This window comes from Pleurodeles waltl, chromosome 6, assembly GCF_031143425.1.
Source record: "Pleurodeles waltl isolate 20211129_DDA chromosome 6, aPleWal1.hap1.20221129, whole genome shotgun sequence".
Lineage (NCBI taxonomy): Eukaryota > Metazoa > Chordata > Amphibia > Caudata > Salamandridae > Pleurodeles > Pleurodeles waltl.
The window spans coordinates 1,255,350,134-1,255,364,699 of record NC_090445.1 but is presented as its reverse complement, the minus strand read 5'-3'; the positions used below and the strand labels follow the sequence as shown (position 1 = coordinate 1,255,364,699).

Below are 14,566 nucleotides of genomic sequence, written 5' to 3'. Positions count from 1 at the left end.
TTGTCCTAATGGCTGTATATATTTGCCAAATGTCTGGCCAACAACCAACATAACTCCCTGTACATATGTAACCGGAGCATCGCCAACACACATTTTTGAAATATGTAGACAAATAGAATGACAAATCACTATACACTTCCTCCTCAAAACAAAAATGTGCATTAAACACTGCTCTTCTTCCTTCCTACAATGGACAGCACACAGGGGCAGAAAGACACTGCACTCCTCTTCTCTTCTTCCAATCTACACACCCCTCTTCCTCCAGAGGACAACCTAAAGTACCTCCCATCATGCAGTGCACAACTTAAAATACCGTGGCAATAGGCATTGTGAAAAACCAGACTGTGACAGTCCCAGCAAAGAATGTTATACCCACACTACCCTTCTTTCCAGAACAGTAGTGAAAACATGCATTGTTATTTATTAGGAACACAAATACACTTAGACGGAAGCCGTTGCAGCACAATACATTTCACTAAAAAAATCAGTCATTCGTGCCCAACCAGCAAATTACATCAGTGCCTCTCCTAGACATGTCATACTCCTGTGCACTTAGAACAGGGGCACTGACCTTACGCACCACTCAGCACTCACTAGCTACCTCAGACAGTTCACTACCCTGCCAACCAAGCAGTTGGATACAGATATTCACTCACTTGCACTAAGTTGATTAGTTTCATGCCCTGTCCACCTTAATTCATCATTCTGTCCATCCGGCCCATTTGTATACACTCTTATACATAACCTCTCACAGGCAGTTCACCGTCTGGCTATCTGTCAAGCCTACAGTACTCTCGAAACACCCCATACTCTGGCAGGTCATCATCCTGTCCATTCATCAAACCAATAGTACTCTTGATCCATCAAACTAAACAGGTTCGCACAGGACCGGGGGTGCACTGGGCCACTTGTAAAGAGGGCCCAAGAGAAGGGTAGTGAGCCGCATGTGTACCGAGGGCCTCATGTATGTAGGTTAGAAATTGCGATTTCCTAATTGCGATTCCATACGATTCTCATTTAGGAAATCGCAATTCAAAATGTACAAAAGTCCACTGAATTTCTTATGCGATTCTTAATGGGTCGCAAATAGACCTACTTCATTAATATTAATGAGGTAGGTTGCAATTTGCAACCCATTGGGAATAGCAATTTTAAATAAAGCTTTTGTTTTTAAACGCATCCCGTTTTTCTTAAAGGAAAACAGGATGTGTTTAAAAATAAAAAAATTAAATGTTAAAGTTTCATTTTTTAAGAGCAAACAGTGATTCACAAAGGGGAAGGGGTCCCTTTGGGAATGGGGTACCACCAACTTTTTATTGGTGGTAAATTGTGAATGTTTTGCAAACCCATTTTGGTCGCAAAACATTGTACATATTTTTCAGATTCGGTATTAGGAACGGATGCCCTTAACACGCCCCTTCATAATATCGAATCGCAAATCTAAATTGTGATTCTGTAACAAGTTACTGAATCACAATTTAGGCTTTGTACATCCCAAATTACTTTTTTCCAGTTGCAAACGAGTCGATCCTGGGAATCTGCCCATTTGCAACAGGAAAAAAACATTGTACATGTGGACCCTAGTCTCTTGGCAGACTTCCTGACATGGTGATCGTTGTAGCAAGCCTTAGAATACTCATTCTTCACTTCTACTCTGCAGGGGGCAGGCCACCACTGCGGGCCACCAGCAGCGCCACTGTCTTTGTCAATCTGCTGGACCTCAACGACAATGACCCCACATTCCAGAACCTGCCCTCCGTTGCCGAAATACCAGAGGGGGCGCCTGTTGGATCGTCAGTGTTTCAGGTATAGCCGTCCTTCCTTGTGCATGTCATTGTGTATTGCGGGTGTGCTAAGGCACTTACTAACAATGTTGGGCCTCATTGCAAGTGCCCCGGAGAACTAGCCCATAACTCCTGGCCCTCAGAATTAACAATACTGGACTACCGGTAACTCTGTGGAGGCAGGGTTATCTCAAGTGGGACGTGGCGGTCCCGTTTAGCAATATGCAGTTTCCAGGGGAACCATTTAATTCTGAGTCAATTCTCCTTGTAATTCCCCATTCTACCCTGGCGCTTCACTTGAAGGTTTCAACTACTTTTAATAGACAGAGCAGCCAAAGGCCTCGGGTGAAGCTATGAATATCTGTGGTAAATATGCAACCGTAGTAATTACATGGAACCAGTGACAACAGTTACTGCCTCCTCAGATTTAAATAAATCCTCTTCATAGGATCCTGTGTGTCCACAGGCATGTCCAACTAGACATAGGCCCTCATTCTGACCCTGGCGGTTTGTAACCGCCAGGGCAGAGGGCAGAGGAAGCACCGCCAACAGGCTGGCGGTGCTTCCGGGGCAATTCTGACCGCGGCGGTAAAGCTGTGGTCAGAAAAGGGGAACTGGCGGTTTCCCGACGGTTTTCCCCTGCCCCAGGGAATCCTCCATGGCGGCGCTGACCCCCTTCCCGCCAGCCTGTTCCTGGCGGTTTACACCGCCAGGAAGAGGCTGGCGGGAACGGGTGTCGTGGGGCCCCTGGGGGCCCCTGCAGTGCCCATGCCACTGGCATGGGCACTGCAGGGGCCCCCTAACAGGGCCCCATTAAGATTTTCAGTGTCTGCAAAGCAGACACTGAAAATCGCGACGGGTGCCACTGCACCCGTCGCACCCCAGCAAATCCGCAGGCTCCATTCGGAGCCGGCTTCATCTTTGCTGGGGTTTTCCCGCTGGGCCGGCGGGCGATCTGCTTGAGATCGCCCGCCGGCCCAGCGGGAAAGTTGTGATCACCGCCGCGGTCATTTGACCGCGGTGCGGTGTTCGGGCGGTTTCCGCCCGGCGGGCGGCGCCCGCCGGGGTCGGAATGACCCCCATAGTCTGCTTCTGGTGAGAAAGCCTAAAAAAATATTTTCTAAAGCAATACTTTTTGCCCAGTCTCCAATTTACAAATTACTTGCTTTGCTGTTCTTGCATTTATAAACACATTGCACTAGCAGTCTTCTTTGTTGTCCATTGTAGATGTATTTAAGTGTGAGTTGCAAAAAATAACAATTTGTGTCTTGCTAGTAAGTTGTTAAGCAAAAGCACCATGTACTGGATGCAACAATGGTAATGACTCCACAGCAACTTCCGGTTTGCCATGTACAGATAAATGAACACCCCAAAAAAAATATAGAGCCAATCATGAAGAGGCCGGTAATTCCCTTTTGGGTGCAAACTAGCATTTTTACCCAAAGAGGGATTCCACTAAGTGCACAAATTGCTCAACCTATCTCAAATTGCAATTGTCAAATAGGGCAGAGGTACCTTGAAATAAGAAATAACATAACAAGGTCTCAAATTTGGAATAAGGTGCATTTTACACATCCGCTGATTTGCAAACATTCCACAAATGTATATTAGTGAGTTACGGCGGGGGGCACGTGCCAAGGCATAGCGCACCCCCAGGACAGGTGTGGCCCGGATCAGACAGGTCCCAGGAGGGAGCCCAACAGTGGGCATCACGCAAATTTAAAAAATCGCGCTCACCCCGTGGGGTCAGCTGATTGGTGGATGGGGGCATGGTGGGGGCTCCTGGGGCGGTCGGCAGGGGCAGCCAGACAAGGGTTAAAAGGGACAGCAAGTCCAGAGCAGGTCATCTTGTTTTCTTGACCCTGGCTGCCCCTGACGATCATCGACATTCCCACCTCCAGAGGACTGGAGGATTTTTTTTCCTCCCACCCATCCCATCAATGGATAGCAAGAGCGTAAAGACCTTAGGAGGGAAGGAGTCATATTTGGGCACAAAGCAGGTGGACAACCTTGGCATCAAGAATACTACTGCAGGTGGACTCAAGACGGAATCAGAAGCCTTTTGGCTCAAACCAGGGTGGCGGTGCTGTGGGTGTAGAAAAGGGGCTCGGGATGACCGCTACCGCGAATGTCCATAGCCCCCCCCCACGCTACTCCATTACATGGCCTTGGGGATTTGGGGGAATGGAGACTGCGCCAGGGGACCAAGGTATGGCCCAGTTGCCCAGGACCATCCCCATCGGGTGCCAGGGGGATCCCTTTCTTAGGGTTGGCTCTGGCATGGTTTGTTTTGGGGGACAGTTTCATGCTGGCCCACACCCCCTCTATCGTGAGGGAGCAGGGGAGTTTCACCTTGTGAAATGTAACTTGTTTGGGGGGAACACGGCCTCCAGTCTACAGTCGATGCCACAGGTGCCTGGCGGGTGGTCAACCATGACTCCTTTTAAAGAATTTAAATTATGTACAAGATTTTGCCCTATTAAAATGACTTGAGATGCAAGTTGTAAATAGGTATTGTAAATTAAGAATGAAAAAGAAAAATATGGTAAAAATGTGATAATGTTCTTTTATGTCGTGTTTATGTGGTTGTGAATAAATACGGCCTGAGAATTGTTATATTCTCTATCGCAGGAAGGTTTCAGTCTGCTTTGTCTCCTGTAAGAGCAAAAAATAAGTACAATCCTTCAGGGGAGAGGATGACAGATAGGGAACCAGTGTGAATTAGTTGGCTATTTGGTTAAGGTCCCCCACCTGTGCAATTTGCACCCAATTTCTATGAGTCCATCAGTTCACCAAGTGTTATTGGCCACGTTGGAATGAAAAACAACTGGTTACTTCCCCTACCAATTACTTTTCACATAAGCAACTCATCAGCCACAGTCTTAAAGTGAAAGTCCAGGATTTTTTTTTTTTTAAATAACATTGGAATTGGACTAAGAAGTACTGTTTCTACTAATAAGCACTCATTTCTAAGGGAATCCCTAGGGTCACGTGTCATTTGTACTCTGAAAGTTACTGGCACGCCTAGGTTTGGTAACATCCGGGGCCTGGTCACCGTGAGCTGCGTCACAAGAACGTCGTAATGAAGAAAATAGCCACAGGTTCCAAAGTATGCAGACATTGAAATGCAAGCAGTAAGTTGCTTCTTTCAGAAGTATAAGGACAGATTTCGTCCATGTAAACCCTTATTCACAAAATAAGTTTTAAAATGGGAAGGGCTTGGTTGGCTCGGTCGGCGGACCAAGTAGAGAGATTATTGTGCAGGCCCAAACTTGATTGTATACTTAACTTTAAGGATTTTTCGGCTTCCATGAGTCACTTGAGGGGACTGAGACGGGCCTTTTTACATCTCCTTCCTTCCAGCCTTTTGGCCCAATAAATGGAATTCTTGGGATAGTCCTTAAAGACGCGTTGACGAAAATGTGACAGAATAATTTATATTCTTAATGTATTGCAGAACCTTGCCAGGTTCTGCACCTGCCACAACTCAAGCCCTGCCAAAAGTGCCGTATTTGCTCTTAGCCTCACCTTATTTACAGATTATTTTGAACAGTCAAATTTTTTTGTTTGTGGATTCATCCATGCCAAGAATGCTCTGTTGTGCAATTGATAGAGCCCCAGGTTACAAACAAGTATTGGCAAAGCCAAAAAGTCACACCTTATTTACCTCTTGGCTTTGCCAATACGTTTTGATGATCCTGTGGAGCACCAGCAAAAAACAAAGAACAAAAAGTACTATGACGAGCACACTGCTGCAGTCACATCATTCTGTTTGGACATGCATATATAATGATGTATAGACGTGTGGGGCACCACACATGCGTCAACCAGCAGAATGATGCGTGTGCCATTCTTTTTTTTAAGCTTGTTTTTTTTAGTGATCCAAGATGGCTGACAGGTCTAGGATTGGCAAATAAGAATTGACATTTGACATTGACATTTTTTTAGGGTGAAAGCGCTTTCTGCACTGTGCAGTGGCCCTGAAGCAAATGGTAGCTGCCAGTCCTTCCAAAATGCAAAATTTTAAATAAGGTAAAAGGTTTGCGAGAGTTTTGGTGAACAACAAAGGAGCAGGTGGAAAGAGTGGGGGAAGCAACGGGATAGGATGAAGGAGTGATAGAGGCATTTGAGACTGGCTTCAAAGGAGAAAAAAAATATTTTTAAAAAGAAAAGCAAGGGAGGGATGTGGAAGGGATGATGGAGTAACACAGAGCATGCAGCACATGGAGCAGAAAGCTAGAAAGCACATTCACTTTCATCCAATGATGAAAGAAAAAGAATGAGGAAAAAAGCAGTCCCCTTACTGTGAGCAGTGGAAGAATACAAGTCATCTGATCAAAAGGATGGTAAAGAGACTACATTCAGTTGATAGGAGATACACACAAGAGGAATCGAATAAGAAGTAAGCAATTGAGAGTGACAATAAAGCCAACCATATGGGCAGTTTTAAGCTCACTTTAGATTTTTGGTATGGTCCATAAGAGGCTTTCGCCTACAAACAGCTAAAATGTGTTTAATAGGCAGGGCATACAAAGCTTTGTGAATCAAGCCCAATTATCCTGCTACTGATAGTTTTCCTTGGTGGTATTGCTGATGGATTTTGCCTGCTTCCTCTGTTCGTTTGATTATTTTCCTCACCTTATTCTCACCAGGTGGTGGTAATAGACCTAGATGATGGTCTTAATGGTCAAGTGACTTACCGCATGCAGGTGGGAATGCCACGTATGGACTTTGTGATCAACAGCACCAGTGGCCTAGTGATCTCCACAGCAGAACTGGACAGAGAGAGGATTCCTGAGTATTCCTTGCGGGTGGTTGCAAGTGATGCGGGGACCCCACCGAAGAGTTCCACTAGCACACTGACTGTCCGAGGTAACTATATAGTGCCTTAAGAGATTTTTTTTAAGAAGCTTTTGAGTTTGAATGCCATGTTCTGTTGGAGAACACCATTTTCAGTGATCCATTCAAGGAAAATAACCAACATATGAGCAAAGATGAACATTTTAACTCTTACAAACAAGCTAATTTGTGACAGAATATATGAGAGCCAGGATATATGACAAATAACATGTGGCTGTATGTTAAGATATTAGCTCAGAGCGAACACAAGGGAAACTTGGTCATATTAGGCATTCAATGTGAAGGTGCTTCTCAAAAGCCTCTTCTTGGAAAATTCTACAGTTTACAAGCAGACTACCTGACAAATTGGTGGACAACTCTTTAACAGCACGTCATCGGAGTTAGTTTCTTCACTGCTTGTTTCTATTTCCTTATGCACTGCTTTTCCTCCCACCTTCCACAGAATTCATACGTCCCATTGTAACTTTCCTTTTCAATACTGATTGCTCCTTTCAACCACTGTCCGAGGATTGAATGTGTCCAGATATGTCAAAGAGCTTTGTCGGTTTCCATTTCAGTTCTGTTATCTCCATGAACTCATGAGTCAAAAAGGAAGATTTTGAGTTATTTAGAGTTTGGTGAATTGGGTGCATAGGCAGAGTACGTAAGACTGTTTCTTGCAGTCACCCCCATTGAATGCTGAGACTATTTTGTGAATAACAAACTTCCACAGTCAGAATTATCAGCAGAAATTGTGGGCAAAACATATGGGATGTTTGAGCATGTTTGGGTCACATTTGGCAAATTGTCCCTGTACCTCTAGCACATTTCTTTGATACCTCTTGTCGGTACCTCTCTGATGCCATTCCAATATTTTAGGTCTAGAATTTGAAGATTTCGTTGTCAAACAGAGGTGTTGCCGACAATAAACCCGGAGTGGGATTTGGGTTGCCCTTTCAATCACTAGTTTCTTTCAATCATTCCACATTTAGACATTGGCTTGAGACTTTGCCATTCAGGTCCTGCCCACTGGAGTGTTAATTTCTCGTCTAATGCTTTGGCTGTTTGTGTCCTCTTGCATTCACCCTTGTGCATGCATTGAACTGCATGACGTACTACTTTACGTCAATTCTCCTTTCGATGCGCCCCTGCTGGCTCTCCTTCCCATCTGTCTCGCTCTAACATGCTAAAACTGCTGTCCTTAGCACATTAAACACACACCTAATGGCTTTTCTAATCCGTGTTCAATTCTGTTCGCATCACATAGTCATTCTCTTTTCTTTTTGCAAGGAGAGGTGGCAGAGAGTTCGTTTTGAGCAATTGTGCTCCACAGGTCAGTCACGGTTCACCATTCTGCACAGGATTTTCAGTTGCCTATATACATCCATGGACGTCATTATGGGGTCACCAGGGGTCGCAGCTGTGGCTCCCAGCTCGTGCCTTGCGACCCTGGCACTGCCTGTGCAGCCCCTGGCATCAGAGCTGGCAAAATCAGTGCCAGTAAGAAAGGGACAGCTTGTCCTTATAAGCGTTGGGGCTCCACTTCCTCCTTTTCAATCTGTTTTTAAATTACATTAATAGTGAATAATAATATATAATTCACTACTAATGTAATAAAAACTTGAGTACAGTTAGCTGGAATATGTCCCTCCGTTGCAGCTGAGGAAAGGCAAAAGCATATTTACTCGTATGTTGTGTGCATGCTTGGGGTGAGGGTGTGCTCATGTAAAAGTGTGTGTGTAAGATTGTGTGTCTACGTGTAAGCATGTGTGTGTGATTAAAAGTAAAGATGAAATGGCGAGTGATGTCACTTCTGCTACCCCTCGCATTTTGGTGAAGTGACGTCAATGAATACATCCTTGTGTTTCCTGTTAATTCAACTTTTTTTTTAACAATCCATTCTTTCTTATACAGTTCTGGATGTCAATGACGAGAGTCCCACTTTTACCCCAACCGAATACAATGTTTCGCTTGCTGAGGATGTACCTCGAGATTTCCTTGTGGCACGTATGAATTGCGCTGATGCCGATGCTGGTCTGAACGCTGAGCTCAGTTATTTCATCACTGGTACGTTTAATGTTGTTATAGTTTTTAAAAAAAAAAACCTTTTAAGAATCTGGTAACGCTTGGCCTTTCTAAACCAGGTTTGAAAGCATGCCTTTTACCTTATTGCCTCTTGGCCTAATGGGTTCTACTCTCACATAACTCAATGCTTTTAAGTTTATATAACAAAGAAGGATGAACTGCAGAGTCGGCCCTGCGGTGATTGAAAAGGGTAACTAGGGTGCAAGGGTCACAAATCAATAGATGTAAAGGGGCACCAGTTACTGGAAAGCATAGACCTAAATCTCCCACACTGGACATCGTACAATCCGGATCCAAACCAGTGAGTTAATTGTACTCAACGTGTTGGAAGGAACAGATTCTCCGGCCCAACAGAAGTATGTTTGTCCAACTTCTGCCAAGGGCAGTAAAATACTTGGAATTGTGAATACGTTTGCGAGTTGCCAATTTTTACTAATTGTTTTCTTTAGTTTAAACAAGCGTTCAAGAAATTAAATAGGGGTAAAAGTTATTCCACATGTACGAGGTCGTGAAAGGTGAGTTGGCCTTTCTACTAAATAGACTGCTCTCAACTCCTTCATCGCCATCACTCGGACTTTACAGCTTTCACTCAGCCCTCAAGATTCCAAATAGGCCTCCTACCGCCCTCTGACGACAATCATTTCCTTTACTTCCCCGCTGTGTCCTTGGCCTTCACGCACCTGAACATGGTGGAGACTGCAGACAGGCTCTTAACCCACTCAAGGCGCCGTTTCGAACCATACAGACTTGAGATGAGCTGTTACCGAGATAAGAGGAGCATAGCTATTTCAGCCTCTTCTTTGCGAGTAGGCTGAGTTCGAGCTCCCTCTGCTGGACTGTTTTAAAAACACTACACATTACCAAAATACATTTTGTTTTGTTTTAAAAAAACGCCCTTGTACTTTGTATTATTTTGTAATTGCATTTACAAAGCGCTTACGAGGCACTGAAGCGCTTTACGCCAGGCACCATGCTGCCCCGAACCTAGGTTAGTGGTTAATCCACTGGTTATAGACCAGCCCATGCTCTGACTGCAGTATTTTTGTGGTGGATTAAATTATTAGGGTTTATCTGTGATCATTAGTGAAGGGAGGGGTGATCATCCTGATGGTTGCTGGGATTAGTAGATGACATAGAAGAGATTAGATATTGCTAAATTGCAGGATATTTCTTTCAAAGAAGTACTTACTTTGAAATAGTTCAATACACCACTATACTAGCCAACATTCTGCAACCAAAAAGAGACAGAATTTCCAACTATTGAAATTTATAATTAGCAAACTAATGAAATGAATGTAAATTACATCACAAGACTACTGTGCCCACAACAACAACACAGGAAAACACACGACATTATTTCATATCCAGATTAGAAGGAATAGTCACGTGGCTTCTAACCCAGATGTGATAGCATTAAAAATAAATGACATGCCATATGTGAGCTTTGAATTATTTGGCCAACCTTTTAATCTTTCTAATGCTGGCTCGACTAGTAACTGCAGCAACAACTGCAAGACTGTGAAATCTGCCTCTGTATTCTTAAAATGTCCCACAGAACAATCTCTATAGGTTTGGTTTTGGAAGCTGAACATTTTATCTAACTCTCGTTTTCAAACACTAGTAATGGGTATACATCAAGAATCTGCAAATAAAATACTAATTGTATGGGTAATATGGTAAAAAATAAAACCGCCTTATATATAAGCTACTCTGTTTGCAATGTAAAGGAGTTCACAGCAAATGCTCGAAAGCCAACAGTAGCGTGTCCAATCAGAGGCATGCAGGCCGTGTTATAGCGCTGTAGGACTAGGACTATGTTGCAAAATCAGTAGGCAGTAAGAATCACTAAAATACGGTAGCCTACTGCTTAAATTGGTAGGGCTGGCGAGGAAGCACCTCATAGAATAAAAACATGAGTAGATGGAGATCATGAGTTTTGTATTTAAAAAAAAGAAAATCAGTGACATGTTAATGCCAACGTTTTCAAAATATGAGTTGTTACTGGACATAAAAACAATGGACATTTTATAAAGCACCAACGGTCTGATGTACTATTCCCTATGTTTGTGTGCTCCGATGAATGCACTAATCTGTCCCAGCACAAACATTTAGGGTCATATTTATCATGTAGTTGTGTTGCACTTGCACCACGCAATGGGGTGCAAGCATGACACAACTACTAAGTGCAATTTATCAAGCCACGCACAGTACTTTGCACGGCTATGAGAGGTTTAAAAAAATCCAGAGTAACACAGTGCAGCGCAAATCGCTGCATTGTGTTACTCTGCTCCAGGGAGGCAATCCATGAATGGTGCATGGATGTTCCCATGCAACACCAATGGACTTTGATGCATTCCCAGACCTACCATAAATGGTAGACCTGGGATATGTGTATTTCTCTTTGTTTTTCCCTCTTTCTATGTGTGCTGAATTCTGCAGCACACATAGAAAGAGGAAAATGCCTCAGGAGATAATGTTTGTACAGGAAGGTGGCTCTTCCTGCACAAAAATAATCCTGCTTAGAATGCAGACACCCTTGCACCATTGTGCAAGAGTCCCTGCGATGGCGCTATGCAGCACATTGTGCACCAGCGCTCGGAAATGACAGAAATGCACAGTGTATTGTTAGGTATGGCACATTCTTGCCCTTCCCTGTCACGCAGCATAGAAAGGTGACTTGCTGTGCTGCGCTATGTAATAATTTCATAAATGTGCCCCTTAATACTCAAAGATTTGTAGAATCTCTGCTTCATTAGTGCTAATGAGCAAGATTCCTCTGTAAACATCTGTGACTGCCTTGATGACTACCTTCTAGGAATACCAGGCCTCCGAAAGCTTTTGTAAAATACCTGCCTCTGTCCCACACTTGAAAATGCAAAAATGTAAAAATGAAAAAAAAACATGTCATAATGGGATGATGCATTGGATTGGAAGGAGCATGCAGTGGTCCACCGAATCCCTGTTCATGCTGATGTCAGCAGCTTTATTTCACAAATTAAGGGGCACATTTACCAGTCACACAGCGCAGCAAGCCTTCTTGCTGAGCTGTGCTGCGTGACAGGGAAAGGCCAATGCAGGCACCCTTATACCATGGTGCAAGGATGTCTGTGTTGTAAGCAGGATTGTTTTTGTGCAGAAAGGGGCACCTTCCTGCACAAAACCAATCTTCTGAGGCATTTTCCACTTTCTGTGTGCTGCAGAATGCAGCACATATAAAAAGAGGTAAAAATGAGGAGAAACAAACATATTTCTTCTTGTTTTGTCTCATCTGGGGAGACATAGCACTTTTGATGCATTCCAAGGTCTACCACTTATGGTAAATCGTCTCTGGAGCAGAGTAATGCAACATAGAGATTTGAACTGCCTGAGTTCCTCCAGATTTATCAAGCCACTCAGGGCCACTCAAGATGGACTTGTGTGGCTTGATAACTCACACTTACTTAGTAGTTTCGCAGTGCAAGTGTGACACAACTACATGATAAATAAGGCCCTAAGAGTTGTTTTTCACAGACAGCTTCCACTTTGTGAATGTATTATCACCACAATTCAGTTATATATATTTCATTAGTGGTTTAAGAATGCTAGAAGTCACAAGATTTGACATATAAATTATACAAGGCACATTGGGGTTGACTTTCCTGTCCCGTTTTCCTTGCAGATCTCAGGAAGCCACAAATGTGTTCATTGCGAGTCGACTCATAACTTAACTTCTGTACAATATGTGTGTTTTTTGCACTCATGAATACCTCATTTTTATGCACTGCTTACTTTGGGAATGCAAAAATGTAATGTTTACCTGCTCATAAATTAGCAAAGTCGCAGTCGCTAATAGTGTATATCACCTATTTCATCATTACATGTTTTATAATTTGCTTTAAAGCAGTAAGGTGGTGATAGCCTCACTGGGATTCAACTATTCGCATGCTGTAGGTGCATTCATCCATGGAGCAATTGTATCCACTAGAACAGAAGGGACTAAATACATCACAGAAATTAGCAACGACTTGAGGTATCTTGGTGCAGTCAAATTATTTAGAAAAGTCATTTTTTTCCCCATTCCAAGCATTTTTTTTAACTTTCATAGTTTCATAGTGCTGTCCATTTGAATTATACTGAACCCACAAACAACAGCAATGCTTTGGATGAATTGTGGGAATCGGTGTAAAAGGCAGACTGGAAATTCCATGTTTCAGATCAGGTGACTTGGCAGCAGTTTGAAAAACCTGAAAACTGAAATAGACATTTGAAGCGTACTTTTCTGTATATACAGCTTCACTAAAATGTGAAACGTTGTCTATATGATTCTGTATTAAAAAAACGTGTCACTTGTAGGTGCTGAACTATTTTACCATCAAGTTTAGAAATCAATATCAGGTTTTGCCACCAAATAGTTGCCTATTTATTATTTTAAAGTAGCATATAGTTAAACTCAAACTTAGAAATAAAGATCAGAGAACATGTAATTGTAATAAAAGATTCGTAACAATATACATGTGCAATTTATTTATAAAGTGCCTAAAGAAGTAATGGTGGCTAGAGGCTTGGGATCAAAGTTGAATTTAGTCAGATCTTATTACGTTGAGGTAAAAAAAATCCAAATGTTGGCATTCAGACAGAGTATGCTTCTTAAACCGACATTTTTCACCACGTTTCAGATGCATATGTAAGGCTCAGATCACTAGTAGGGTGTAGGAACATGATGCATCCACCGGACTGGGAAAATTATGACCCCATGGGGTAGGGTATTTTCCTGGGCAAGTAAATACCTCCTGTTCCGAGTTCACATTTGGAAATGGGGCATAACATGCAGAATGTATTGCCTACCACACCCACTTCACATTCATTGGCAAAAATTGCTGGATGTTCCATTTGCGGTAGAGTGCATATGTAGGTGTACACCTTCATCTGTCAAGCTCTGAGTAACCCATAAAGTTGCTTAGCAGACACAGAGGTAGATACACTACAGAGAGCGGATGGGACATCCACCAATGTTTCATAGATGTCTCACATATGCCAACATTTGAAAAATCCATAATATCTTATGGAAAGAAAGCAATGCAAATAGAACTGTATGCTGTATGCATAATATCGCAAGATATATTGGTGGTCATTCTGACCCTGGCGGTCTTTGACCGCCAGGGCGGAGGACCGCGGGAGCACCGCCGACAGGCCGGCGGTGCTCCAATGGGGATTCCGACCGCGGCGGTAAAGCCGCGGTCGGACCGGCACCACTGGCGGGGTCCCGCCAGTGTACCGCGGCCCCATTGAATCCTCCGCGGCGGCGCAGCTTGCTGCACCGCCGCGGGGATTCCGACCCCCCCTACCGCCATCCAGATCCCGGCGGTCGGACCGCCGAGATCCGGATGGCGGTAGGGGGGGTCGCGGGGCCCCTGGGGGCCCCTGCAGTGCCCATGCCACTGGCATGGGCATTGCAGGGGCCCCCGTAAGAGGGCCCCTAAATGTATTTCACTGTCTGCTGCGCAGACAGTGAAATACGCGACGGGTGCAACTGCACCCGTCGCACAGCTTCCACTCCGCCGGCTCGATTCCGAGCCGGCTTCATCGTGGAAGCCTCTTTCCCGCTGGGCTGGCTGGCGGTCTGAAGGCGACCGCCCGCCAGCCCAGCGGGAAAGTCAGAATTACCGCCGCGGTCTTTCGACCGCGGAACGGTAACCTGACGGCGGGACTTTGGCGGTCGGCCTCCGCCGCCCGCCAAGGTCAGAATGAGGGCCATTGTCTGGAATCATTGGTTACTGGTGAGCATTTCACAATGAATCGTTAGGCAAGCAGATGCTCCTCATAATTGAAGACCAGTTGTGGGAACAAAACTCTCAAAGCACCATGCATCCAAGAGATGA

At 44.1% G+C, this 14,566-nt stretch overlaps 1 protein-coding gene across 1 annotated transcript in view; it reads left to right on the top strand.

Annotated features, from left to right (window-relative positions):
- The window catches only part of LOC138301758 (cadherin-23-like), a 1,629,754-nt gene that overhangs the window by 1,368,004 nt on the left and 247,184 nt on the right, over nt 1-14,566 (top strand). Inside the window, exons 22-24 of the mRNA XM_069242267.1 lie at nt 1,661-1,806; nt 6,437-6,656; nt 8,538-8,690. Coding sequence (XP_069098368.1) covers nt 1,661-1,806; nt 6,437-6,656; nt 8,538-8,690 — 519 coding nt within the window. The remainder of the gene's footprint in view (nt 1-1,660; nt 1,807-6,436; nt 6,657-8,537; nt 8,691-14,566) is intronic.